This window comes from Acomys russatus, chromosome 16 (genome assembly GCF_903995435.1).
Source record: "Acomys russatus chromosome 16, mAcoRus1.1, whole genome shotgun sequence".
NCBI lineage: Eukaryota > Metazoa > Chordata > Mammalia > Rodentia > Muridae > Acomys > Acomys russatus.
In genome coordinates, this window is record NC_067152.1 from 3,951,777 (window position 1) to 3,978,282 (window position 26,506).

General features: G+C 50.8%; 1 protein-coding gene across 1 annotated transcript; it reads left to right on the top strand.

Annotated features, from left to right (window-relative positions):
• Positions 1-995: 995 nt before the first annotated feature.
• Positions 996-25,053, top strand: Slc6a4 (solute carrier family 6 member 4). Its single transcript, XM_051158002.1, has 13 exons — positions 996-1,445; positions 4,093-4,227; positions 4,554-4,773; positions 6,208-6,346; positions 7,059-7,193; positions 7,521-7,624; positions 8,780-8,907; positions 10,280-10,392; positions 12,105-12,236; positions 13,241-13,340; positions 15,532-15,632; positions 19,992-20,159; positions 24,784-25,053. Exons 1-13 carry the CDS (start codon positions 1,103-1,105, stop codon positions 24,856-24,858), a joined length of 1,893 nt encoding a protein of 630 aa, XP_051013959.1. The 5' UTR covers positions 996-1,102; the 3' UTR covers positions 24,859-25,053.
• The last annotated feature ends 1,453 nt before the right edge of the window (positions 25,054-26,506 follow it).

Genomic DNA, 26,506 nt, shown 5'->3' on the forward strand with positions numbered 1-26,506 from the left:
AATAAAGGTGCAGCTGCCAGGGTCTTCTGCAGAGGCACCTCGTAGGAACAGGATTCCCAGGCACGCCCGGGGTCAGCGGCCCGCACACGCTTCTCCCTGACCTCCTGGGTGAGCATGCCGGCATGCCCACGGCTGCAGTGACAAGTGGCTTAGCCCCAGAAGTTGCTGGCAAGTGGCAAGCCGTATGAATGGCAAGAAGCAGTGACAGGCGAGGTCCTCTGGGACCCGCAGAGGCTCAATAGGAAGACTGAAAGGTAGAGCCCAGGTGGGACTGGACACAGCTACAGGCTGCAGCTGGAAATCTTCCTGGAAAGGACCCAGATATAGAGCTTGGGGTGGGGGTGGGAGTTGTACCTCTGTCCTTTCTTCCTTAGATCACCTTGGTAGGATAAAAATCTAACATCGGGTGCTCAGCTTCGGTGATGGCGAGGACTGTCCCTTCTGGCAGACAAGTTTAGGGTCTGACATGTTGCTGGCAAACCTGACATCCAGAACAGGGCTTTCAGGCTCTGCAGGGAGGCTCTTCTGACATTCCTCTGGGTTACTGATAAACTACAGGGGGCGTTTGCGTCCCTCTAAATGACGCAAGTGCGGGCTCATCCGTAAAGCCTGTGCGCAATCTTGGTGACTTGCTATTTTTGTTTTGTTTCCTTTTCAAATGACACAATGGCGACTTGACACGCGCCATTCCTTGAAAAGTTTAGTTGATTTTATTGACTCTGAGCAAATGGGCTGGCTTACAGATAGGAGCATCTGTAATCCTGTCACCTAAAATCGTTTAAGTGATTATGACGGAGCTGATGTGATGGTTTGGTGCCTGTAATCCCAGCACCCATGAAGCTGAGACAGAAGGGCTGCTAAAAGTTCAAGCTAGCCTGGGCTAAAGAGTGAGCCCTTGTCTGCAAACAAACAAAAAATAAAAACACGGATGATTAATACCCCAAACAAGCAAATCTCTAATTTCTCTGTATGCTTTTTTTTTTTTTAAAACAGAGCTCTCAAACTTGTCACCATAACACAGAGTGAAGATTCAAAGCCAAGCACCAAGCACCGGGTTGGATCCTTGGCCGATGGGCATTGGTGTCTCTGACTGACCAGCAGGATGGAGACCACGCCCTTGAATTCTCAGAAAGTGCTGTCATTGTCCAAGGACAAAGAAGACTGCCAAGAAAATGGTGTTCTACAGAAGGGTGTCCCCACCCCAGGGGACAGGGCAGAGCCTGGCCAAATATCCAATGGGTACTCTGCAGTTCCCAGCACAAGTGCGGGAGATGATGCTCCACACTCCGTCCCAGGTGCTACCACTACCCTGGTGGCTGAGATTCACCAAGGGGAACGGGAAACCTGGGGCAAGAAGATGGATTTTCTCTTGTCGGTCATCGGCTATGCTGTGGACCTGGGCAACGTCTGGCGTTTCCCCTATATATGCTACCAGAATGGCGGAGGTTAGTACCATGAGCCACCAGGGGCAGACTGGACTGTAGATCCTCATGAGAGGCCACAAGACAAGTCAGAACTTGACTGTCCAGTGTAACTGACGTGAGTCTGAGAAAGTGAAACCTAGGCTTTCATGCTAGCCAAGTCTCCAGGGAGCAAAAAGTCTAAGGTGAGCCGGGCGGTGGTGGCACATGCCTTTAATCCCAGCGCTCTGGAGGCAGAGGCAGGCAGATCTCTGTGAGTTCGAGGCCAGCCTGGTCTATAAAGCGAGTCCGGGACAGCCAGGGATGTTACACAGAGAAACCCTGTCTCAAAAAAAAAAAAAAAAAAAAAAAAAAAAAGAAAGGGACAAAAAAAGAAAAAAGCCTAAGGTGGCCTGTGTGAGGCTTCCTTTCAGGTTATAAAGATTGTATGTAAAGTCAGAGCCCAGCCCCCCTACATGTGGCTTTGGAGGTGTTAGCGCTGTCTGCACTTCACTTATTCAAGGGCTCCCCTTCTCAGCCTTTGGCTTTTGCTTGTGAGTCAGAAGCAAGAGAATACTTGGCACCCTGGGCAGAGATCTTTCTCTCCTTCTGGAAGTTTCTGCTTTGAAAAGTCTAGAGGCGAAAGGCCTGTGGGAGGAAACACTGGGAGGTGGCTGTGAGGCTCCAGACCTCATTAGGCCTTTGCCCCTGCGTGAGGTCAGAGAACAGCACTAAATTGGGTCCAAAGTCTTAAGTTTTCAGACTTGACATGACCAAAGCTGAACCCAGCCTCAGTGTGACATTATGGCCACCCCCAAAGCGTGCACAGGTCCGTTTGCATCTCTTGTGCTCCAGAGGCCTTGGCTTGTCCATCCTTGTAAACCTAAGGCTGTAGAATAGTTACTTGTTGATGGTATGTGTGAGGTGGGGAGCCCGGGAGAGAGCAATGCAGAGCTCGGGGGCAAGAAGAAATGGGTGTCACATCAGTGGACATTTATTTTGACAAGCTGTTTGAGAGGCAACTACAGTTAGGTCTGTGAAGTAATCCATTTATGTCAGACAGACTTCTGTGACCAAACACACAGTTGTTTCTTCTTCTTCTTCTTCTTCTTCTTCTTCTTCTTCTTCTTCTTCTTCTTCTTCTCCTCCTCCTCCTCCTCCTCCTCCTCCTCCTCCTCCTCTGAGACAGGGTCCCTCTGTGTAGCCCTGGTTGTCCTGGAACTCACTTTGTAGACTGGGCTGGCTTTAAACTCATAGAAAGCCGTCTGCCTCTGCCTCCCTCCCGAATGCTGGGTTACAGGCATGTGCCACCACCTGGCCCATTTCTTGGTCTTTAATGGCTGCTCTGTGGCTACGAAGGCAGTTCCTCAGGCCATGGGAGGTTGCACACCCCCTGCTTAGCATTGGAAGTCATAGCCTCCTTATCTCCTGCTTGCCAGGACCTTTAGCTTAAGCTTGTATGAGGGGCTGGGTCTTGGTGACATTTCCTACTGTGGGGCCAGTCAGGTAAACTTTTTGCATAAATTGAGGCCCACTGTGAAAACACAGCCTGGGTTCGACGCTTGAGCCAGGTTTGTTCAAAGTGAGTGTAATCACACGGAAGCTTCTGAGTCGTACTGGCTTCTGGGTTTTAAGGATGAAGCATTTTCTTAGTCAGGAAATGTCTGCCTAAATTTTATCAAGGGAAGCTGACTCACACTTTGGGCTAAGACTCAAGCTGCAGGCGAGCAACCTTTCTGCCCTGTGAGAAACTGCCATGTCCAGGCCTGTCTCAAACAACGATAGATTGCAAGGGATTATTCGGTGTCGCTGGAACTATGGACGTGCTGGTCAAAATATATTGCTCCAGGGTCTGGAGTCATAGGGAACCCTGACCTATGAGGGAGGAGCTGGTGAGTCATAGACCAGACACTTCAGCATGGGCCACACCTGGCCTTCTTCATGAGGCCTGGGGTGAGCCCTAGAATCTGGAGGTCAGTTTTTAGGGTCACCAGTGACAGTGGTGTGTGACTGTGCTGGCATCATCTGCTAGGAGAGGAAGTCAGACAAAAGTGGAGGCGCTCCCGGCACCTGCTCCGTCGGTCCCCAGCCCAGCCTCTTTCCACCTGCCTCCTCAGGCTCCACTCACTGTGTTGTTTGCTTGCTTGGTTTTGCTTTGCTTTGCCCCAAGACACTGCCTTAGTCTCGTTTCCTGTTGCTTCAGTGAAGTACTCTGACAAACACAGCTTACGGAGAAAGTCTTTGTGGCCCACGGTGCCGGGTTAGCCATCCATCGCTGCTGAAAGTTCTAGATGGCGAGAACTTGAAGCGGCTAGGCATGCTTGCATGCTGCCTCAGCTAAGTGGCTCCTTTTTGTTCAGCCCAGGGCCCAACCAACGAAACAATGGTGCCCACCACATTCAGGGTGGGGCTTCCCATCTCAGTTAACCCCACTAAAGTCTCCCACAGGCCAAATCAAGACTTCCTCATTGAGACGCCCTTCCCAGGCGATCCCGTGTCCTCCACAATTATTTTGCTACCCAAGCCAGGCAGTGGCTTACGCTTGAGAGCACCCTGGACCCTTGTCCAACTCTGCCTTCTCTCAAAAAGCCACTAAGGCCCGGGCGGCCTCCTGTGAGCTCCTCCCCACATCCGTGGGCTGTTCTGGGGACAGATGTGGGCAGGAAGTAAAATTGTCTTCCTCCTGCCGCAGGGGCCTTCCTCCTCCCCTATACCATCATGGCCATCTTTGGGGGGATTCCCCTCTTTTACATGGAGCTTGCGCTGGGCCAGTACCACCGAAATGGGTGCATTTCTATATGGAGGAAGATCTGCCCGATCTTCAAAGGTAACTGAAGGGCTGGGGGTGGGGGTGGGAGCGGGGGCGGGGCGGGACAGGGCGGGGCGGGGTGGGAGCGAGGACGGGGTGGGGTCAAGGGCGGGGCGGGGCGGGGGCGGGGCGGGGCGGGGGCGGGGGCGGGGCGGGGCGGGGGCGAGGGCGGGGCGGGCGGGGGCGAGGGCGGGGCGGGGGGGGGGGGGGGGGGGGGCGGGGGCAACGATGCCGGACAAGGTACTTCCAGAAATGACTGGGACCTGGGACCTAGTTCTTTAGTCTCTTAGGCTTTGTGGGTCTGAGCAGTCCTGTGAACGTGGCCTTTCTCACCCGCGGTCCAGGGATTGGCTACGCCATCTGCATCATCGCCTTCTACATCGCCTCCTACTACAACACCATCATAGCCTGGGCGCTTTACTACCTTATCTCCTCCTTCACGGACCGTCTGCCCTGGACCAGTTGCAAGAATTCTTGGAACACCGGCAACTGCACCAACTATTTCTCCCAGGACAACGTCACCTGGACGCACCATTCCACGTCGCCTGCTGAGGAGTTTTACTTGTAAGTCCATGTGAGGGAGGGGGCAGTCTGTTAAGGACAAGGCTACCCATGCCTGGGCCTTGGCATCTTAGGGGCCAAAAGCTCTTCAGCCCTCTGTTGGCAGACTTCTTTTAAAGTGTTTCTTTGGCGTGTGTTAATTGTACATAGTGAGACTTTCACTCACGGATACGATGCGTTTTGCTTACATCCGCCCCTCTCACTAGTGTCTCCTGCCACCCCCTTCCTTTTCCTAAGTAGCTCCCCTTCTATGGTCCCGTTTCCTCTATTCTTTTTGATGACACGTGTGTTTAATGAGGGTTGCTTTCAGGAGCCTGGACAACATCCCAGTGCTACACCTCTGAAGAAAGAGCCCCATCGCAGCAAACACTGGCTGCCTGGGGCTCTTCAGGGATGGGTGGGGCCTCAGGAGCCTTTCCCTGTCTCCTGGCAGAGTTTTGAGAGGCGAAGCTGTCCAGGAGTAGGGAACAAATGTGAGTGTGGAGACGGCAGCATCAGTTCTGTGCAGGATTTGGAGTTGGGGCTCTATCTTGACTGCTCCATAACCTGACCTTCCTTTGTCTCCGTACCCCCATGTGTCAGGACAAACTGCTCCAACATGTCCACGCTGACCACTACCTTCCCTCCCTAAAGCTATTTCCCTATGTCAAAGCTACCCTTCTTGCTGGCTTCTCCTTCTCCAGGCAGTTTCCATGGAAGCCAAACACTCTATTGCTTCAATTGTTCAAAGTTGTTTCTGATTTGGTGTGCTGTATGTATGTGTGTGTGTGCGCGCGCGCGTGTGTGTGTGTGTGTGTGTGTGTGTGTGTATGTATGTGTGTGTGTATATGTATGTATGTATTTTTTTTAATTTTGTTTTTGAGACAGCGTTTCTCTATAAAGTCCTAGATGTCCTGGTGGCTTCAAACTCAGAGGTCTGCTGCCTCTGCCTCCCCAGTGCTGCCATTAAAGGCTACCACCACCTGGCTGGTATGTTAACTTTGTAAGGGGGACCTGCCCTTCAGAAGATGCTTGGAGAATGTAGGACTTTTTTTTCCCCCTTGTGTTAAGGATTCAGCTTGGGGTCTTATATGCTATGCAATTGTTCTTCCAGGATGCTATTCCTCCAGCCCAGTAGTATTTTTAATACAGGAATCGTAGAAAATAGTAGCCTATGCATACAATGCTAACTTAGAATGAAGAAGGGTTCATTGCCTACCCAAAAATTCCCATGTGCTGGGAAGCTGGCCTTGTCGGTCGAAAGGTTCTGGTTATAGACAGCGGAAGAGGAGAGACAGGTCTGGCTTTGGGCAGAACACTCCTCCCGGGTCCCCCAGTGAGTGTGCAGCCTGCGCCTTCAGGATGAGCAAGGCCCATCGCTTGTCCGCTATCCCCTGGAGGTGTCACGTGAGCTCAGGCGACTCTCTCACAGGCCCTCCTTTCTCCCCGTCACTCCAGGCGCCATGTTCTGCAGATCCACCGGTCTGAGGGCCTCCAGGACCTGGGGGCCATCAGCTGGCAGCTGGCACTCTGCATCATGCTCGTCTTCACCATTGTCTACTTCAGCATCTGGAAAGGAGTCAAAACATCTGGCAAGGTGAGGCGGACTCTGCTGCGTGTCCTGCACCTACCTAGGGTCCCACAAAACTCAGGACCATGACCCAGGACAGCTGCTGAGCAGGAGAAAATCAGTTTGCCTCAACACCAAGCACATTCACTCTATGATACTTTCTGCATCCTACCTGTTAGACTTCTAGAATTTAACCAATGTCATTTACACGTAAGTGCATGTAAGAAAATGAAGGTACAATGCAGCCCCTTTATAATTAAGTTTTAAAATGTATAGGGGCTGGAGAGGTGGCTCAGCTGGTGAGGCACTCGCTGCTGAAGCGTGGAGACCAAGTGTGGGTCGCCAGTGCTCATGTAAAAAGCTGAGCACAGCAGTGCATGAGTGTATGGTTGCAATCCCAGCACTGGGCGACAGGAGGCAGAGATAGGGCCACCCCTGGGCTTGCTGGCCAGTCTGTCTAACTGAATGGGTGAGCTCAGGGTTAAGAGAGAGCTCAAAAAGTCAGGAGACCACCAACTAAGGAAGATCTCAATGTCAACCTCCGGTCCCCACACATATATGCATGCACATATACAGAATATATATATAAAATATATTATACACACACGCACATATATATATATTTCAAATTTCTTTTAGCCTAGTAGTATTCCATAATAAAAGACAGCACTTATCTCCCTCCTTGCTGTCTCTGGGACAGTATGGCGGTAACTTGTGTTTCTGTTCTCCTTCGTTCCAGGTGGTATGGGTGACAGCGACCTTCCCTTACATTGTCCTTTCTGTCCTGCTGGTGAGGGGGGCTACCCTTCCTGGAGCCTGGAGAGGGGTCGTCTTCTACTTGAAGCCCAACTGGCAGAAACTCTTGGAGACAGGGGTGAGACATTGAGGGGACTAGCCTGCACTCTTCTGCCTTTTACTAGATAAAGCCAATTTGCTTTCAAATAGGACAGTGGGGCCGACTCAGACCTAATGTGCAAGTGGTAATGATCCTTTCAATGCGAAATGCAAGCACAAAGAGGCCAGTCTCTTGAGGTCACTGAACAGGATGACGCTGCTGTGCTTGGTGTTGGCTGGGGTCTCCCCTCACCCGGCACCACCTTCCCCTGCTGTGTTCCAGTCTCCCCCTCCCCCCTGTGCCCTCCCCCTCCCTGTTGTGTTCTGACCCTGCCCTGACCCTGCACCGGTCTCCGATGTGTTCCAGGTGTGGGTGGATGCTGCCGCTCAGATCTTCTTCTCTCTCGGCCCAGGCTTTGGGGTTCTCCTGGCTTTTGCTAGCTACAACAAGTTCCACAACAACTGCTACCAGTGAGTACATGGGGCTGCCTTGTAAGGCTTGGGAATGGGGTGACAGACAGGCAGTCCAAGGAAGGAGATGATTGTAAACCCGTCCGGTCCCACACCATGAGGGCACTGCCCTTCAGGGTTGTCACAAGCCCTTGGCCATTCATCCATGTCATAGTGTCCATTCAGGAAATAACTTTACCCAGGCTATTTAGAGCTTTAAGACACTTGTGTTTTGTTATATATATGTGTGTGTGTGTGTGTGTGTGTGTGTGTGTATGTGTGTCTGTGTGTGTATGAAATTCTTAGTTGCATGGGGTGCATTCCTATAGTCCCAGCACTTGGGAGGTGGAGACAGAAGGATGAGGAGTTCAAGGCCAGCCTCAACTACATACTGAGTTCAGTGTTGACTTGGGCTCCAGGATGCACAAAAAGTACAATTTTAGCTTACAAAATGGCCATGACTGCGGAAGAGTTATGCTTCAATGGTTTAACAAAACAGTAGCGCATTGTGCAATGGTGCCTTGAATGTCATCTTTAGGCAGTAAATCTTCCTGTACAGGTGCCAATGCCCGGCAGTTCGTTTGTACTATCAGAAAAGTAATTATGAAATTTATTGACTCTAAAGATGGGGAGGACTTCAAAGCCCCTCCCTACCCCTCACCCCCCGAATTTGGCCTTGGGTTGGGATACCAGCTAAATAAAGCTATGTAAGGAAGTTTTAAAACTGTTAAGGGTCCTTGGCAGTCCTGTGATATTATTTTAAAGACAACATTAAAATTTTAATTTCACAAATGTGAAGTTGGAGCCGCTTCTTGGAGCCCTCCAGTTTAGGCCCCTCTGCAGGGCAAGCGTCTCCTGGTTGAAGTGGAGGAGTCTCTGCTGTGGAACAGGCTTTTCCCTCCCTCTCCGTGCTCTGTAGCTCATACTGGCCTCCAGCTCACAATCCTCCTGCCTCATTCAGCCTTCCGAGGGTTTGTGACCATGTCTTAAAAACATCGCTGGCCTGCCCTCCCCATTCTGCGTGTGGTAGCCACGGTGCTTGGGGTCGGGGCTCTTGGGAGATGTGCAGGTGGATTGGACATGGAGGCCTGTCTCAGCAGAGAGACGCAGGCAGGTGTTTCGTAGACTCCCCACCCCAGAAGCGTCTCAGGCAGCCTGGGTTTTCCTCCACTGCAGAGATGCCCTGGTGACCAGTGTGGTGAACTGCCTGACAAGCTTCCTTTCTGGCTTTGTCATCTTCACGGTGCTTGGCTACATGGCTGAGATGAGGAATGAAGATGTGTCCGAGGTGGCCAAGGATGCAGGTGGGAACCAGCCTCTGTCTACAGCATTGAGGTGGCCAAGGATGCAGGTGGGAACCAGGCTCTGTCTACAGCATGGAGGTGGCCAAGGATGCAGGTGGGACCCGGGCTCTGCCTACAGTATTGAGGTGGCCGAGGAGGATGCAGGTGGGACCCGGGCTCTGCCTACAGTATTGAGGTGGCTGAGGATGGAGGTGGGATCCAGGCTCTGCCTACAGCATGGAGGTGGCCAAGGATGCAGGTGGGACCCGGGCTCTGCCTACAGTATTGAGGTGGCCGAGGAGGATGCAGGTGGGACCCGGGCTCTGCCTACAGTATTGAGGTGGCCGAGGAGGAGGCAGGTGGGATCCGGGCTCTGCCTACAGTATTGAGGTGGCTGAGGATGGAGGTGGGATCCAGGCTCTGCCTACAGCATCGAGGTGGCCAAGGATGCAGGTGGGACCCAGGCTCTCTGCCTACAGCATCGAGCTGCTTTGTATCTTGACAATTACCTGGGCTTCTCAACGGTGCTTTTAAATCTTCAAAGATTTGAAAGAAACGTAATTTCCTTGGTGATCTCGGCCCACCTGTGCATTTAGTTTTCTTGGTGCCCAGTGTTGGGGCCTCCAATACATGATGGGCTTAAACAGATGAGTGGGCTCGGGCACTCGTGGTGGGGCAAGGTCTACTAGTCCTTGGAGCGTCCCTGGCAGAGAAACAAGATAGATCCATGTGGCCATGCCGCTGAATGTTGTCATTGGAAACAATGTAACATATTAAACATACTAAACAATGAGACTGAGTAGATGGAGCCCCAGGGCCTTGAGAAATATTTGAATTTTGGCCTGATGCAGTGCCTTGACCAATGATAGCATCCCTACTTAACTCATGAGGGCATGAGGACTTGCTTCCCACACTGTCAAAGGGGTGTAGGGCCTGGAGATGTAGGTCAGCAAGAGAGAACTTGGTATGCAGATGCTGGAGTGCTGTCCATAGCACCCCAAATAGGAAAAGAGAGGGTGACCTAAAATCTAGCAGGAGGCCCTTACTACATTTCCTGCTGTTCTGAGCTGATGTCACAACGTACCTTAGAGATAGCAGAGCTGGCCCTGATGATAAAACAGAATTGTCATGTAGTGGAGCCCCGGGCCTTAGGGAGTTGCAGTCTTAAGGCTGTTCTGTCCCTCCGAGTTGAGGATGTGTGGTTTTCAGGGTGGATAATCATCCTGGCTTTGCAAAATGTCTGGTGTGGTGGTGGGTGAAGCCGCATTTGGCACTGAGGAAGCCTGGCTCACTGTCGAGGACTCTGACGAGAACTGTAAACCAGCCCCGATCTGGTGGGCACTAGCTCAGAAGGATGGGTCCCGGCATCCACTCCTCTCTCCCTCTGTTTCAGGCCCCAGCCTCCTTTTCATCACGTACGCAGAGGCTATAGCCAACATGCCAGCATCCACATTCTTTGCCATCATCTTCTTCCTCATGTTAATCACGCTGGGCTTGGACAGCACGGTGAGTGCAGATGGGAAAGGGTCTGGGAGGATGAGAGGAAAAGGAAACAGGAAGTGGCTAGACTCACTTCCTCCCACCCAAACCTTCAGGTGATACGGGTGGCTACCTCTGAGTGATTCTCCCTCTTCCCTTCTTCCTTCTTCCTCCTCTCTTCCTCTTCCCTTCTTCCTCCCCCTCCTCTCCTCCTCTTCCCCTCTTCCTCTTCCCTTCTTCCTCCCCCTTCTCTTCCCTTCTTCCTTCCCTTCTTCCTCCCCTCCTCTTCCCTTCTTCCTCCCCTTCCTCTTCCCTTCTTCCTTCCCCTCCTCCCCCTCCTCTTCCCTTCTTCCTTCCCCTCCTCCCCCTCCTCTTCCCTTCTTCCTTCCCCTCCTCCCCCTCCTCTTCCCTTCTTCCTTCCCCTCCTCCCCCTCCTCTTCCCTTCTTCCTTCCCCTCCTCCCCCTCCTCTTCCCTTCTTCCTTCCCCTCCTCCCCGCCTCTTCCCTTCCTCCTCCCCGCCTCTTCCCTTCTTCCTTCCCCCTCCTCCCCTCCTCTTCCCTTCTTCCTTCCCCCTCCTCCCCTCCTCTTCCCTTCTTCCTTCCCCCTCCTCCCCTCCTCTTCCCTTCTTCCTTCCCCCTCCTCCCCTCCTCTTCCCTTCTTCCTTCCCCCTCCTCCCCTCCTCTTCCTTCTTCCTTCCCCCTCCTCCCCTCCTCTTCCCTTCTTCCTTCCCCCTCCTCTCCCCTCCTCTTCCCTTCTTTCCTTCCCCCTCCTCCCCTCCTCTTCCCTTCTCTTCCTTCCCCCTCCTCCCCTCCTCTTCCCTTCGTCCTTCCCCCTCCTCCCTCCTCTTCCCTTCTTCCTTCCCCCTCCTCCCCCTCCTCTTCCCTTCTTCCTTCCCCCTCCTCCCCTCCTCTTCCCTTCTTCCTTCCCCCTCCTCCCCTCCTCTTCCCTTCTTCCTTCCCCCTCCTCCCCTCCTTCCTCCCCCTCCTCTTCCCCTTTTTCCTCCCCCTCCTCTTCCCTTCTTCCTCCCCCTCCTCTTCCCTTCTTCCTCCCCCTCCTCTTCCCTTCTTCCTCCCCCTCCTCTTCCCTTCTTCCTCCCCCTCCTCTTCCCTTCTCCCTCCCCCTCTTCTTCCCTTCTCCCTCCCCCTCCTCTTCCCTTCTTCCTTCCCCCTCCTCTTCCCTTCTTCCTTCCCCCTCCTCCCCTCCTCTTCCCTTTCCCTTCCCTTCTCCCTCCCCTCCTCCCACACCTCTTCCTCTTTCTTAGTCCCCATTCCACCCCCCTGCCCATCCTTCATTGATGGCGCCTTTTGCACTGGGTACATTAGGGAGCTATTAGTGTAGGAAAAATGCCTGGAACAAAGGGCTCAGAATATATAAATTCTTTGTCATTTGTTTTCTTTCTTAAGCCCTAATGGCACCTAAAGGCTCAGCTCAGAGACCTGTACTATTAGTATGGAGAGGGTATTGGCCTTGAGCCGGCCTTGGGGCAACCAGTCTCCCCAAGACACAAATGCTTCTGTGTGCTGTATTTTCTTGCCCGCATATCTTAAGGGATGGCTTCTGATAATGACATCAGATGGCAATATGCTTCTAGCCATGTTCCTGGGCCAGGGAGTGGGCAAACTAGTTGTGACCAGAGAGCCAGTTCACCCAGTCATCTTATCTTTCTTCCTCTTCCGTGTCCTTGAGGCAGAGGCTTGTCCCAACATTCCACTGTGACTGTCTCCTGTTTAATCTTTCAGTTTGCAGGCCTGGAAGGTGTGATTACAGCTGTGCTGGATGAGTTCCCACACATCTGGGCCAAGCGCCGGGAGTGGTTTGTGCTCTTTGTGGTCATTGCCTGCTTCTTGGGATCCCTGATCACACTGACCTCTGTGAGTAGCAGGGCCTCTGGCGCCACGTGGCCTCCTCCGCTAGGTCTGTCCCTTCCGCCTCCACAGTGCTAAAGCTTCTCACAGGCGGGCAGCCAAGGAAGCGGCTTAGAGTTAGGCTGCTTGCCCAGCAAGCGTGAGGCCCTGGGTTCAATTTTTCAGCATGGAAAAGTTTGTCACCAAGGAGAGAAGTTGTTTCTAGCAGCATGTGCTGGTAGAGCTGTGCACTGCAGCAGCGAGGCTTTAGCATTTTACAGCAAGTCTGGTTATGCTTGCGGCTGTGGTTAGGATTCGTGTTTGCAGCCATTTCAACCTTTTCGAGGTACCCTTATGGCTACTTTGCCCTCCAGTCTGGATTTGCGGCTGGTGTCTTATATGTAACGGGTCTTACTCTCTTTTAGAACTTGCAATGTAATGGAGCCAGACCCTCTCCAGTGAGCTCCCTCCCTCCTCCTTCCCTCCTCCCCTCCCTCCTCTTTCCCTCCTCCCCTCCCTGTCTCTTCATTTAGTACCCAAGTCAAACGCAGTTAAAGTGGACATCAGATAGTGTGACCTCCTGGGCTTGTGGTTGCCTGGCTCAAGCCAGATTTTACTGATAGGCTTCTTCAAGCCATGGCCTCGATGACTCCAGGACCGGGGAGAGACTGCATAGGTCTGAGGGGTCAGCAGAGAGAAAGAGAGGCACAGAGCTGTGTCACTTGGGTGTCGGATGTCACAAGGGTCACTCCAGATTCAGTTTCCCTTCCCCCCATTTTAGTGGCTGTGGGCTCAAGATATCAGCACTATTAAAAACCAACACCTGTGCTCCACGGGGTAAGGTGCCAGATGGGCATCAGACACATTCAAAGGCCACATGCCACCAGACAGGCCCTGGGGTACTTAGACTGGGTCCAGAGTGAGAATTGCCCCCGTATCACCCTATGTTCAGAAGCGCCCGCAGGCCTTTGTCAGGAGGAGCGCTTGTGCCTCAGAAGACGGTTAACCACATCTGTTGACCTTGTTCCCAGGGAGGGGCGTATGTGGTGACTGTGCTGGAGGAGTATGCCACAGGGCCCGCGGTGCTCACCGTGGCTCTCATAGAAGCCATCGCTGTGTCTTGGTTCTATGGTAAGGAGTTCCGTCTTTCAACCTTCCCCTCCGTCTGCACTGACGTAGGCACTAATTTCATCAGAGGAGAAGAGGAAGGGGCAGTTGACTCAGTGAGACCTCCTGACAGAGTCTGTAAGATTATCTCAGCTGAGGGTCTTCTACAGCCATACACCACCATTTCTCCTGCACTGTACCACTGACGCCTTGCCCTTGTGGGAGAACGCTGTTCACACCCTGATATTTATTTACTTTGTTTTTTTCAAGACAGGGTTTCTCTGTGTAGCAGCTCTGCCTGTCCTGGAACTCACTCTGTAGACCAGGCTGGCCTCGAACTTATGGAGCTCCGCCTGCCTCTGCCTCCCAAGTGCTGGGATTAAAGGCGCGTGCCACCACCGCCCAGCCATACCCTGACTTTTATTTTTTAATCTTTACCTAGAGGAGACAGGCTAAAGCCAGCCGGTTCACCCACAGTGGTAGCTTGAGGCCTGAGGTACTGTGAGAGCAGCCCAGATTTACATTTCTCACGTGAGACCCCCCCCCCCCTTTTTCAGAGCACCAAGATAGAGTTTAGGACCCTGTGTACTATGAGGCAAGAATGTTCCTGCTTTTCTCTGCATTGGGGAATCCCCAGGCCCCTCCCTCTTGTCCTGGGATGGACTTTGACAGGGGTGTGAGGAGGTACAGGAAGTGAGCTGAGACCTCTTGGCAGAGGTTCCACGGGCCCTGAAGACAGGTGGTGGAGGGCAGAGGCAACTCACGTGAACACAAGTTCTGAGAGGTGTCTGTATGGTCAAGAAGCAAACAGCTCATTTTAGAAATGCATTTGCAGGGCGGGGCCGTGGTGGCGCACGCCTTTAATCCCAGCACTTGGGAGGCAGAGGCAGGCAGATTGCTGTGAGTTCGAGGCCAGCCTGGTCTACAAAGTGAGTGCAGGACAGCCAAGGCTACACAGAGAGACCCTGTCTCGGGAAAAAAAAAATGCATTTGCTTTCCAATCTCTATGATCAACTGCTTTACCATGGTAATCACTATGTGCACCTCAAAGAAAGAGGGAGGGGTGCATATGAACTGGGGCTTTTAATTGTATGTGGGTGTGAGTGTAGCCACCTGCAGGGGCCAGAGGAGACTACTGGATGCCCGAAGCCAGACGTGGAGGAGGTTGTGAGTTGCCTGTTGTGGGTTCCGGAAACTGAATTCAGGACCCTCCCCCCATTTTTTTTTTAAAAGACATAATCATTACTTTCCCAGCAATTCAGAAGGCAGAGCTCACAGTTCCTGTGGGCCTGCTGAGGAACCACAGACCCCTGGGGGAACCAGCTGGAAACAATTTCACTTCTCACGTCCTCACCTGCCAGCGGGCATTCTCATGTTAGTGCCAGCAATCACTTACAGAGGAACCTGGATCTTGGCCTAGCGTATGGATGAGCAATACTGTGGTTAAAGATTTGCCATGAAAGGGCTGGGAGAGATGGCTCAGTGGTTAAAAGCCCTGGCTGATCTCACAGAGGACCTGGGTTTGGTTCCCAGCACCCACACAGCAGATAGCAAACGGCTGTAATTCCAGTTCCAGGGGACTTGACACCTCCTTCTGTATGTAAAACACTCAAACACATAAAATAAATCTTTAGGGACTGGAGAGATGGCTCAAAGGTTAAGAGCACTGTCTGCTCTTCCAGAGGTCCTGAGTTCAATTCCCAGCAACCACATGGTGGTGGCTCACAACCATCTATAATGAGATCTCATGCCCTCTTCTGGCGGGCAGGTGTATGTACAGGCAACACATTGTATACATAATAAATAAATCTTTAAAAATAAAATAAAATAAATCTTTAACAACAACAACAACAACAAAAAACCCTTGAAAATTGCCAGTGGGTAGTCCTGGTTGGCTTCTGCCAGGCAGGCTCCCACTTTCTCCCTATAGTAGCACTGCAATTAAATCCAGGCTGAGAAGAGCAGTGTGGGCACCAATGGAGGGCTTGGGGTCCCTAGATGTTTATCTACCTTCCTGCTCTGTGTAGAGAGTTTTGCGCTGTCCCATCCCCGGAGCCCTTCATGTGGAGAAGTACCAGAGCGACTCCACCGGCCCAGGGAGGAGCCCCACTTCCGTTCTTACCATCGTCAGTGCTGACCCCGTGGCTCTGCCTCCGAGAGACCCAGGACAGAAGTTCATGTTCTCTCAGTCTAATTCTCCTTTGGTATATTCCAGGGATCACTCAGTTCTGCAGTGACGTGAAAGAAATGCTCGGCTTCAGCCCAGGATGGTTCTGGAGGATTTGCTGGGTGGCCATCAGCCCCCTGTTTCTCCTGGTGAGTTTGTTGCTCTGCTCTGTTGTCCCAGAGGCTAGTGATGACGGCATACTGGCCGAGGGTGTGCATCTCAGAGTTTTATAAAGCCAGCACTAGTGCGTAGACAAAAATCACACCAGGAGACAGAAATAGTCTTAAAGAAGCCCCTGTGTTGGGAGCCTCCCAGCAGCTGTGCCCACCACCGCTCACCTGTTTCTGATGATGAACATGAGGGCTAGTGTTACTTACTGTAGCATTCCCGACTAACAATAACAATAATGACCTTTCCTGGAGCGCTAAGTGCCATAGCTGACTTTGTACCCAACTTAACTCCTGTCATTCTTTTAATCTTTATAATTCTGCAAGGTGGTGAGGTGGGGGTTTGTTTTTGTTTTGAGATAGTCTTTGTATATAGGTTGAGTTGGCCTGGGACTCTATGCACAGCCCAGGCTGGCCTCACATCTGAGATCTTCCTGCCTCTCAAGTGCTGGGATCACAGGCACAAGCCGCCGCACCTAGCCCGATGTTTCTGAGGAACATGTAAGGAACTGGGCCTTAGTGTCACTAAAATCATGTGACAAAAAACTATTCAAGACCAAGGAGTTTGTTGCTCAGGAAGACCCTGAGAAGGGTCCTAGGGATTTAATGCTGAACAATTTTACATGCACCTTGAAGGTTCCCAAATTTAGGACCAAGTCAAAAGTAGAATTCAATTATTGTCAAAGGACCTGGACAAGAAAGTTGAGTGCTAACCGGGGCGTGGTGGTGCACACCCTTAGTCCCAGCACTCAAGAGGCAGAGGCAGGCGCGTCTCTTGAGTTCAGGGCGAGCCTGGTCTACAGAGCAAGTTCTAGGAAGCCAGGGCTACACCGAGAAACCCTGTCTAGGAAAAACCAAAGAGAAAAGGAAATTGAGTGCTAAGGGTTGTTCAAGACACGTTTAGTGTCCACTGAGTGTTACTTCTGAACCTGCCTTCCCCGCCCCCAAGCGTCTTCCTAGGGCCCAAAGATGGGCAGCCTCTCAAGCGCTTGCTGAGGCAGCCTGGGATAGACCAAAGCTGTATGCACTAACAGGGACCATCTCTCAGTTGTTTTTCCATTTATACGTAACTTTATTGGGAGGGGGCATTTTTTGACCCCTTAAATCCAACTCAGGATAGATACCATTGTGATACAATACTTAGCAATTAAAATGTTATTTATATGGATATTCTGTATTATCAAACACTGGAACTGATCTCTGATCCTGTGTAAATTCCTCCGTCTGCCTTACCCCTTAAGGTCCTGTCTCTGACAGATTATACTAAAATATTCTGGCTTCCCCTTAAACACCATGCTGAGGTGTGTGCCTTGTATGGTCCCTGAGGCCTTGGGCTTTTTTATTTCTGGAAGCTCATGGCTAGTGCCTTTTCTTACCTAGCAACGCCCATGGAGAGGCTGGTGCAGGGGCATTCCTCATGACCACATGGATGTTCACTGTACCTCAGCCCTTGAGTGGCAAGTGCTTTCGTGCCCAACTGAGAAGAGGCAGAGCTGCCTTCCAGGCCTATGCTAAATTAACAGGTCCCTGCTCTGAGCTCTGTAGGGATGCTTTAGGTAAGCAAGAAACTCACTAAAAACATTCTTTTTCACTGAAGATAAATTAAAAAAAAAAAAAAAAAAAAAAAAAAGAAAGAAAAAAAAAAAAAAAAAAAAGAAAAAGAAAGAAAAGAGGGGCTGGAGAGAGGCCAGCTCTTTCAAAAGACCCAGGTTCAGTTCCCAGCACCCACATGGCAGTTCACAACTCTCTGTAACTCCAGTTCCAGGGGATCTGACACCCTCACACAGACATACATGCAAGCAAAACACCAAAGCACATAAAAATAAATAAATCATTGGGGAAAAAACTAGTGTGCACAAAGAGAGAGGGGGGCAGGATTCAGTTAGGAAGCCACTGAATAAAAGAGCTTTGGCCAGCCGGGTGGGTGGTGGTGGCACACACCTTTAGTCACAGCCCTCGGGAGGCAGAGGCAGGCGGACCTCTGTGAGTTCGAGGCCAGCCTGGTCTACAGAGTGAGTTCCAGGACAGCCAGGGCTGTTACACAGAGAGACCTTGTCTTGAAAAACAAAACAAAAAGCTTGGTTCCCAGTTCCCTTCCTTGGCAGGCAGATCTGAGGCCGAGGTACCTGTGCTGGGAGAAGGGTTTGCAGCCAATGGGGCCCCAGTTTTGAAGCCCTCGTCCCGGACACAGGCTGACACTGCTGGGAGGCAGGACGTGTGCTGAGCAGTTTCCCGCTTTATTACCTGAAGACAAAGGAAAATAGAAACAGATGTTTAACCACACAAACAATTTACATTAGTGTCTTCATGACCATGAAGCACTAAAATAAAATGACATTAAGAGCAGTGATGGCTTCAGCACAGCGGTTCCTAGGCAAAAACCCAACTTTTGCACTCACTCTGGAAGCCAACCTGAAAAATAGGAAAATGGTGTATTGGGTGTTAAGAGATTTGAATTTTTTATCAAAAATTTCAAGTGAAAATGTGTTAAGCTGCTTTTCTCCACTATTCCTTTCAGAGAGGCTCATCTCACCTCAGCCAGCCAGTAAATGCAGGGGTGCAGGGACGCAGGAGTGCTGGGGTGCAGGGATGGATGCAGGGGTGCAGGGATGCAGGAGTGCAGGGGTGCAGGGATGGATGTAGCGGTGCAGGGATGCAGGAGTGCAGGGGTGCAGGGAGGGGTGTAGCGGTGCAGGGATGCAGGGATGGATGTAGGGGTGCAGGGATGCAGGAGTGCAGGGGTGCAGGGATGGATGTAGCGGTGCAGGGATGGATGTAGCGGTGCAGGGATGCAGGAGTGCAGGGGTGCAGGGAGGGGTGTAGCGGTGCAGGGATGGATGTAGCGGTGCAGGGATGCAGGGATGGATGTAGCGGTGCAGGGATGTAGCGGTGCAGGGATGCAGGGATGGATGTAGCGGTGCAGGGATGCAGGGATGGATGTAGCGGTGCAGGGATGCAGGGATGGATGTAGGGGTGCAGGGACGCAGGAGTGCAGGGGTGTAGGGAGGGATGTAGCGGTGCAGGGATGCAGGGATGGATGTAGGGATGCAGGGGTGCAGGGGTGCAGGGATGCAGGGAGGGATGTAGCGGTGCAGGGATGCAGGAGTGCAGGGGTGCAGGGAGGGATGTAGCGGTGCAGGGATGCAGGGATGGATGTAGGGATGCAGGGGTGCAGGGGTGCAGGGATGCAGGGAGGGATGTAGCGGTGCAGGGATGCAGGGATGGATGTAGGGGTGCAGGGATGCAGGAGTGCAGGGGTGCAGGGATGGATGTAGCGGTGCAGGGATGCAGGGATGGATGTAGGGGTGTAGGGATGCAGGGGTGCAGGGAGGGATGTAGCGGTGCAGAGATGGATGTAGGGGTGCAGGAGTGCAGGGGTGCAGGGAGGGATGTAGCGCTGCAGGGATGCAGGGATGGATGTAGGGGTGCAGGGATGCAGGGGTGCAGGGAGGGATGTAGCGGTGCAGGGATGGATGTAGGGGTGCAGGGATGCAGGAGTGCAGGGGTGCAGGGAGGGATGTAGCAGTGCAGGGATGCAGGGATGGATGTAGGGGTGCAGGGATGCAGGGGTGCAGGGAGGGATGTAGCGGTGCAGGGATGGAGGTAGGGGTGCAGGGATGCAGGAGTGCAGGGGTGCAGGGAGGGGTGTAGCGGTGCAGGGATGCAGGGATGGATGTAGCGGTGCAGGGATGCAGGAGTGCAGGGGTGCAGGGAGGGGTGTAGCGGTGCAGGGATGCAGGAGTGCAGGGGTGCAGGGAGGGATGTAGGGGTGCAGGGATGCAGGGGTGCAGGGAGGGGTGTAGCGGTGCAGGGATGCAGGAGTGCAGCGGTGCAGGGGTACAGCGATGGATATAGGGGTGCAGGGGTGCAGGGACACGGTAACAAAGCAGAGATTAAACAGAGGCCACCCAAGTCATCTGTCTGCTGTCCAGTCCCAGTGGGTACCAATCTCTTCTTGGCAGAGGGAGATGCCATCTCTCCCTGACTTTTAGAGTATTTGTAGGGTTGCTGTAATTCCTCCCAACGTGTGGGATGGTGAAAAACCCAAAGGCGAGCACCTGTTTTGTTGTTGTTGTTTTTTGTTAGTGGTATTTTGGTACATAGTTGGTAATAGTGGGACTCAAGAGTTCTACCTAGAGCCGGGCGTGGTGGCGCACGCCTTTAGTCCCAGCACTCAGGAGGCAGAGGCAGGTGGATCTCTGTGAGTTCAAGTCCAGTGTGACCTACAAAGCAAATCCATAAAAAAGAGTTCTAGGGTCTACTAGGTTCTTAGATTGGTCTTTGTGGTCTCAGTCTGTGTGGATAATCTGAAGATTTTCAATGTTTCTTGGAATTTCTTAGTTCATCATTTGCAGTTTTTTGATGAGTCCACCCCAACTACAGCTTTTCCAATACAATTATCCGCACTGGAGTACCATCTTGGGATACTGCATAGGAACATCATCCGTCATCTGCATCCCTCTATATATCATCTACCGGCTCATCAGCACTCCAGGGACACTTAAGGAGGTATGTGCCAGCTGACGTGTGTGTGTGTGTGTGTGTGTGTGTGTGTTTAGTAGGATAATTGGGAAGAAAATAATTCTCTTGTTATGTTTTAATCTAAAGATATAAGCATTCATAAAATCCACCATAAGGCTCTTTGTTTTATATATTTACAATAGAGTTTCGCCTACCTTGTTGAAGGCAGAGACAGTTAGTGGCCGCCTTTATCACCACAAGGCAACTCACAAACAGTGAAGATAGTGGCCTGAGCCAGGTGTAGCACAGCACTGAGGAGGTAAAGGTTTTCTGCTACAGTATGGTTTGGGGACCAGCCTAGGTTGTATGAGACCCTGTCCCAAAGTCACTGGGTGCCCTGCAGTGTTCCGCTTGGGCTGTGTACAGCTTCCTGAGCTGATCAGAGAACCACTTCGCCTGCTGCTCGCCTGGGCACAGACCAAATACCTGTAACATGTTGGGCACAGGTAATTGAAGGCTATGGTTTGAAAGAGTCATGGTCGTTTTTCTTTCTTTTTATTTTTTTATCTTCTTTTTTTTTAAGACAGAACTCACAACAAAGTTGGTGCAGTTTCTCCGTTTTAAGGTGACCATCAGCTAGTGAACTCACAACAAAGTTGGCAGTTTCTCCCATCTGAGGTGACCATCAGCTAGTGTAGAAATTTCTGTTAAAGGTCAGGGACAGGGGCTGGAGAGATGGCTCAGAGGTTAAGAGCACTCACTGGCTGCCCTTCCAAAGGTCCTGAGTTCAATTCCCAGCAACCACATGGTGCCTCACAGTCATCTACAATAAGATCTGAGATCTGGTGCCCTCTTCTGGCATGCAGACAGAATAATAAATAAATAAATCTTAAAAAAAAAAAAAGGTCAGGGACAGAACAGCATCCCTTTTCGTGCCATGCTGCCAGAGTTAGTGGTTGCTGGCTACTGGTTCCGCTGCGAGGATTCATGACAGTGTCATTTCACATCCACAGAATCGAAATGTTTTGTTTTTGTTGTTTGTTTGTTTGTTTGAGACAGGGTTTCTCTGTGTAGCCTTGGCTGTCCTGGCTTTGTAGACGAGGCTGGCCTCCCGAGCGTTGTGGTCACTGGGGTGAGCAACCACATCCGGCCGCATGGAAATGTTTGAAATGTTATTTGTTCAGTTGTGTTTCTGCCACAGCAGTGAGTATTTATTACATCCAGTAACGCATAATCAGGAGAGCCTCGAGTCCATCGTTGCTGTGTTTGCAGGCAGGGGCAGCACTCAGAGGTAAAGGGTAGCACCAGGGGACAGCCAGGAGGCTTCTGGGAACCAAGGTGGACTAGACTATGGGCTTAATAAGCACAGTTTATATATTGGATTCACCAATACACTAGCACACCCACACTTCAGATGAGAACACGAGGCACACTCACATCTCTTTCTCTGAGCAGGAAAACTAAACTCATGGTGAAGAAAACTCAGCTCTCGCACATTTCTGTGACCAAGCCAACCTTATCACAACCTTCCTCCAAGGAGGACCGGGCAGTTGCTTTACTGTGATACATTCTCAGACCCAGGGTCACTGATTTCATCCCTCCAGGCTAGGCTTTAATGATGGTTGAGAAGATCCATGACCTCTGTTGCTTCAAACCCTGGGGGAGGGGGGGTGCCCAGGGACAGAGATAGGAACTCTAGGTTAACAAGTGTCAGCCTTATGTGACAGGCTGCGCCTCAAATCCTAGTTGTCGCTCTTGCAAATTTCAGTCAGTCACAGGGAAATGACACCCAGAAGAATGTAAGTAACAGAGCTCAGACCCATTGGCAGTAGAGGAGAGACAGCAGGCATCTTCACCGTAGACCACCAATGGGAGGCGGTGGGTCTCCAGGAAGCAGAGAGAAGGCCCTGCTCTGCTAAGGAAAACACTCACCTCTGCGTTGGTCTCCCTGTTGGTGAAATGTGCTCATTGGACGACAGCAGGTCCAAGCAGTGGTCACTCCACAGGGCAGCAACACTGCCCTGGTAGACATTGCTAGGTAGAAAACTCCAGAATGCTGGGTTAAGGAAAATCCAGCCTCCTCCTCCTCTTCCTCCTCACTCACTTTGTAGACCAGGCTGGCCTTGAACTCACAGAGATCTGCCTGCCTTTGCCTCCTGAGTGCTGGGACTAAAGGTGTGCGCCACCATACCCAGCCCAACACTTCTTCTCATAAGCCCTTCTGAGAGAAGTCTTTACTGTTTCTGTGTGTACTTAATCAATGCAAGTGGCAATATATGCCATTTTTTCAAGTACCCCTGGGAGAATAGAAATTTTTGGGGGGGGGGTGGGGAGAGCAGATTTTGATTCAAAAACTAAAAATCTCCCTATGTAGCACAGACTAACCTTAAACTTACTGCAATTTTCTTGCCTTCCTACTGCTGGCATTACAAGGTATGGTGACACCATACCTACCCCACTAGAAGCTTTACGACAATTTCTTGTTAATTACCAGATTTGACACTCAGAAGCATTCTAAGAGGAATGGAGCTTCCATGTAAGAGCTTTGTTTGGTTTAAAAAATAAAAATAAAAGACGAAAAGAAAGGTAAATTTAAGAGAAAAGTAAACGTCTGAACTCTGGTGGGTCCTGGCCATATCTAGATTTTCCTGGATTAAATAATGAAATTAGATCCTGATAAACCCATCATGAATTGAAAATATTAAGTAAAAAGATACAATGAATATGCCTAACCTCCTGAACATTATAGCCTGGTAACGCAGTGCAGGGCCGTTATTCCCATGGCCACTTGGCTGGCCGGGAGCTGTGGCTTGCTGCCGCTACTGAGCCCCAGGAGAAGGCAATAGCTCTAGCATGTGGGAAGGTGATAATCCAGAACAGAGTCTCCACTGAACGGATATCGCTTGCCTCATCGTAAAGGAAAAACAGGTCATAGTAACCCACTGCAAGCTGGGGACCACTTACATAAATCTGGAGTGCGTAGAAGAAGCTCTATTTACTGGTGTAATTTGGGAAGGCATCGTGCACTAGATGCCTAGAAGTCTCAAGGTTGGGGTCATTTGCTGGCTAAAGCCCTCACTGCAGAAGGCCTTAATGATCCACACTAAGATAATGGGAGATGGTCTCCAATGAGCACATCCTTCTGAAAATGTCAGTAATGTTCCATTCTTAGACCCGCTGAGTACCCTCTTGCAGAAGGCCATGGGTTAGCAAAGTCTGAGATCAATAGTAGTCTAGTGGGCTTGTCAAAGTGGCTCAGCAGGCAAAGGCTCTTACCGCCAAGCTAGACGAGTTGAGTTAAATTGTTGGAACTTACGCAGTAGAAAGCCAACTCCTGAAAGTCATCTTCCAATCTCCACATAGGCACTGGCACACACGCACACACACACATATGCATCCAAATTAAATAATTAAGATCTAAGCCTGGGGCTGGAGAGATAGCTCAGCACTGGCTGCTCTTCCAGAAGACCCAGATTTGATTCCTAGTACCCACATGGTAGCTCACAACTGTCTATAATTCCTATTCCAGAGGACCCACCTCCCTCACACATGCACATAAAAATAAAAATAAATAATAACTCAGAGGAATCAGTAGCCAAAAGGGCAGCAGTACATATAAGCAGGGGGTGAGGTGTAAAGGCCAAATACTTTGGCCCCACCCCACTCCCCCAGCCCCCACCCACCCACCCACCCCCATCCTAGACAGGGTCTCTCTGTGTAGCCTTGGCTGTCCTGGACTCACTTTGTAGACCAGGCTGGCCTCAAACACACATCGATCCACCTGCCTCTGCCTCCAGAGTACTGGGATTAAAGGCGTGCGCCACCACGCCTGTCACTAACATATTTCTTTATAATGTTATTTACAGAGCTTGCCTCTCCTACACACTTAGATGAGCTCTTTTCTGGGCATCATAATTCCACAGAGTAATTCCCATCGCAAGACGTGTTTTTAACCTAATTAATGCTAGTTTACAGCGTGGTGAGAGATGGCTCTCAGTGGCTCGTGGCACCAGGGCTGAGAGTGGGGAGGACTGAAGTCTGGTCTGTCCGCTCCCCAGCTCACTGTGGCTCTGGGAAGCCTGTTCTGTTTAAGGTTCCGCTGAAGGATTCTTTCCTCGCGTTGGTGTTGTAATGATGTTCTTTCTGTATCAGCTGCTTGCAGTTCTCCACTCTGCCATTTTTATCCATATTAGAAGATAAGTTGGGGGCTTTTTTTAAAAAAAAGGCCAATGGGGCCAATGCCAACTTATTATGAAATGTCATTAAAATACTACTCAAGCCGGGCGTGGTGGCGCACGCTTTTAATCCCAGCACTCGGGAGGCAGAGGCAGGCTGATCGCTGTGAGTTCGAGGCCAGCCTGGTCTACAAAGTGAGTCCAGGATGGCCAAAGCTACACAGAGAAACCCTGTCTCGAAAAACCAAAAATAAAATAAAATAAAATACTACTCAATTTTTTTTTTTTTGAGACAGGGTTTCTCTGTGTAGCCTTGGCCATACTGGACTCACTTTGTAGACCAGGCTGGCCTCGAACTCACAGCGATCCACCTGCCTCTGCCTCCCGAGTGCTGGCATTAAAGGTGTGCGCCACCACGCCCGGCTTTCAATGTTTTAATACTAACGTTGAGGTATCTTTTCAAACAAGACTTCATAACTGCGTTTTCTTCCCAACAGCGCATTATTAAAAGTATCACTCCTGAAACACCAACGGAAATTCCCTGTGGGGACATCCGCTTGAATGCCGTGTAGCACACCAGTGAGAGGAACCGGCTTCCCAGCCGCCTCCTTCAGCTCTGAAAAGCCCCACGTCGACGTCTCCCCTCTAAGTCAAGCCTGATGATGATGATACAAGGTCTTTCTTCGTGGAGACACCGTCCTAAAGACTATGGTGCCCAGACTCTCGTGGATTCCAGCCACTTCTTCCCATGAAATCTCTTGGACATACTGCCATGTTCGATGGTGACACAGCTGCACTGGCCTCTTTTGGACGGGAGGAGGAGGAGGAGGAGGAGGAAGAGGAGGAGGAGGAGGAGGAAAACCGCCCAGTCATCAGTTAGCTTTAGGTTTAGAATGAAGTCTGTGAAAGTTTGTATTTTTTTTTTTTTTAATCTCACATTGCTTCTAAAGCCTTCATCGTTCATGAGCGCATAAACCGCCTAAGAGAAAACAAAGATGTCTTGCTAGCCATATATTTTCTCAGTAGCATAGAATCCTATAGCTGGAATCTACTAGAACCCCTCTAAGCTATTTACTGCTGTGAAGTTAAGAAAGGAAAAGATGTAAAGGCGCTAATGATGTGTGTGTGTGTGTGAGCTTTTGTGTCTGTGCACTGTCTGTGCTCTTACTCCCAACACTCCGGGTCCGTTACAAACTTATATAAACCAAACGGCCTCTAATTTTTCTTACATTAAACAAATTCTACCTACTCCACCGTGTACATGTTGTTACAAGTATATTTTGCTACCATCTCCTTTTCCAGTGACAAGCTGATGTTTGACCCCCCCCCCCCCCCCATTCTCTCCACTGTCTCCTCCTTCCCTGTTCAGCATTCAGGATAAAGTTCTGTGGGCAAACCTGGGCTGCTCTACTAGCCACTGTGGTGGCTGCTTTCCAGATGGCTGTGGATAGCTGGTGAAAGCTCTGCTCCAAATGGTAGAGGGGTTTGACCGGTCAGGTTATTCGTCTTGTGGAGACAGGGCAAACCCAACTTCTACTTAGCTCTGGAATGCCCAGGTCTAGTCCTGGGAGCTAAAACAGGGCTTCTCCATCCAATGTCAACTGTACAATTGGAGTTAGCATGAAATGACCCCACTTTTACCTTGACCCCACTCTGACCCTTCCTGGTGGTCATAATTATGAGTTTGTGAATAATTTCCGAGTCCGAATATAAGGCTGGTTGTCAAGTGAATGACATTTCATTCATGTAAACTTAGGACTGATGAAGTAAATTTGGACTTTCATGGCTTACGGCTTGGATGAACAGGTGGAGAGGTAAATCTTACCTCACGGTGTGAGATTTCTTTATTAAAATCTTTAAGGAAATAAGTGATAAAATCAGTTACCTGGCACTAAATAAATTTTGAGTTCTCCACATGAAATTTAAAGAAATGTCATAAAATGTAAGTCTGAGCTTGGGAGGGTTGTGGCTCTGATGGCAGCTCAGGCTACACAGTGAGACATTGCCTCAGAGAGAGAGAGAGGGAGGAGGCAGAGGGAGAGAGCCGCAGCGAAAGGCTCATGTTTACCCTGTTATAGATATTTCTCCTTTGGCTTCATTTTCTCAACAGTCTCTTCCTCTTCTGCTAGTCTCTGTGCCTCTTACGCTTCATAATTCTTTGATTTGTTCTTTTGTGGGTTTCCCCCCCCTAACAAATATTAGCGTCTGAGAAGCTTCCCA

What these genes read in the sequence shown, in the direction of transcription:
- Slc6a4 (XM_051158002.1), top strand. Translation starts at nt 1,103, where the DNA reads ATGGAGACCACGCCCTTGAATTCTCAGAAAGTGCTGTCATTGTCCAAG. An exon ending in TTCCACAACAACTGCTACCA is followed by an intron (nt 7,625 to 8,779) that starts GTGAGTACATGG and finishes CCTCCACTGCAG; the next exon opens with AGATGCCCTGGTGACCAGTG. An exon ending in CGAGGTGGCCAAGGATGCAG is followed by an intron (nt 8,908 to 10,279) that starts GTGGGAACCAGC and finishes CCTCTGTTTCAG; the next exon opens with GCCCCAGCCTCCTTTTCATC.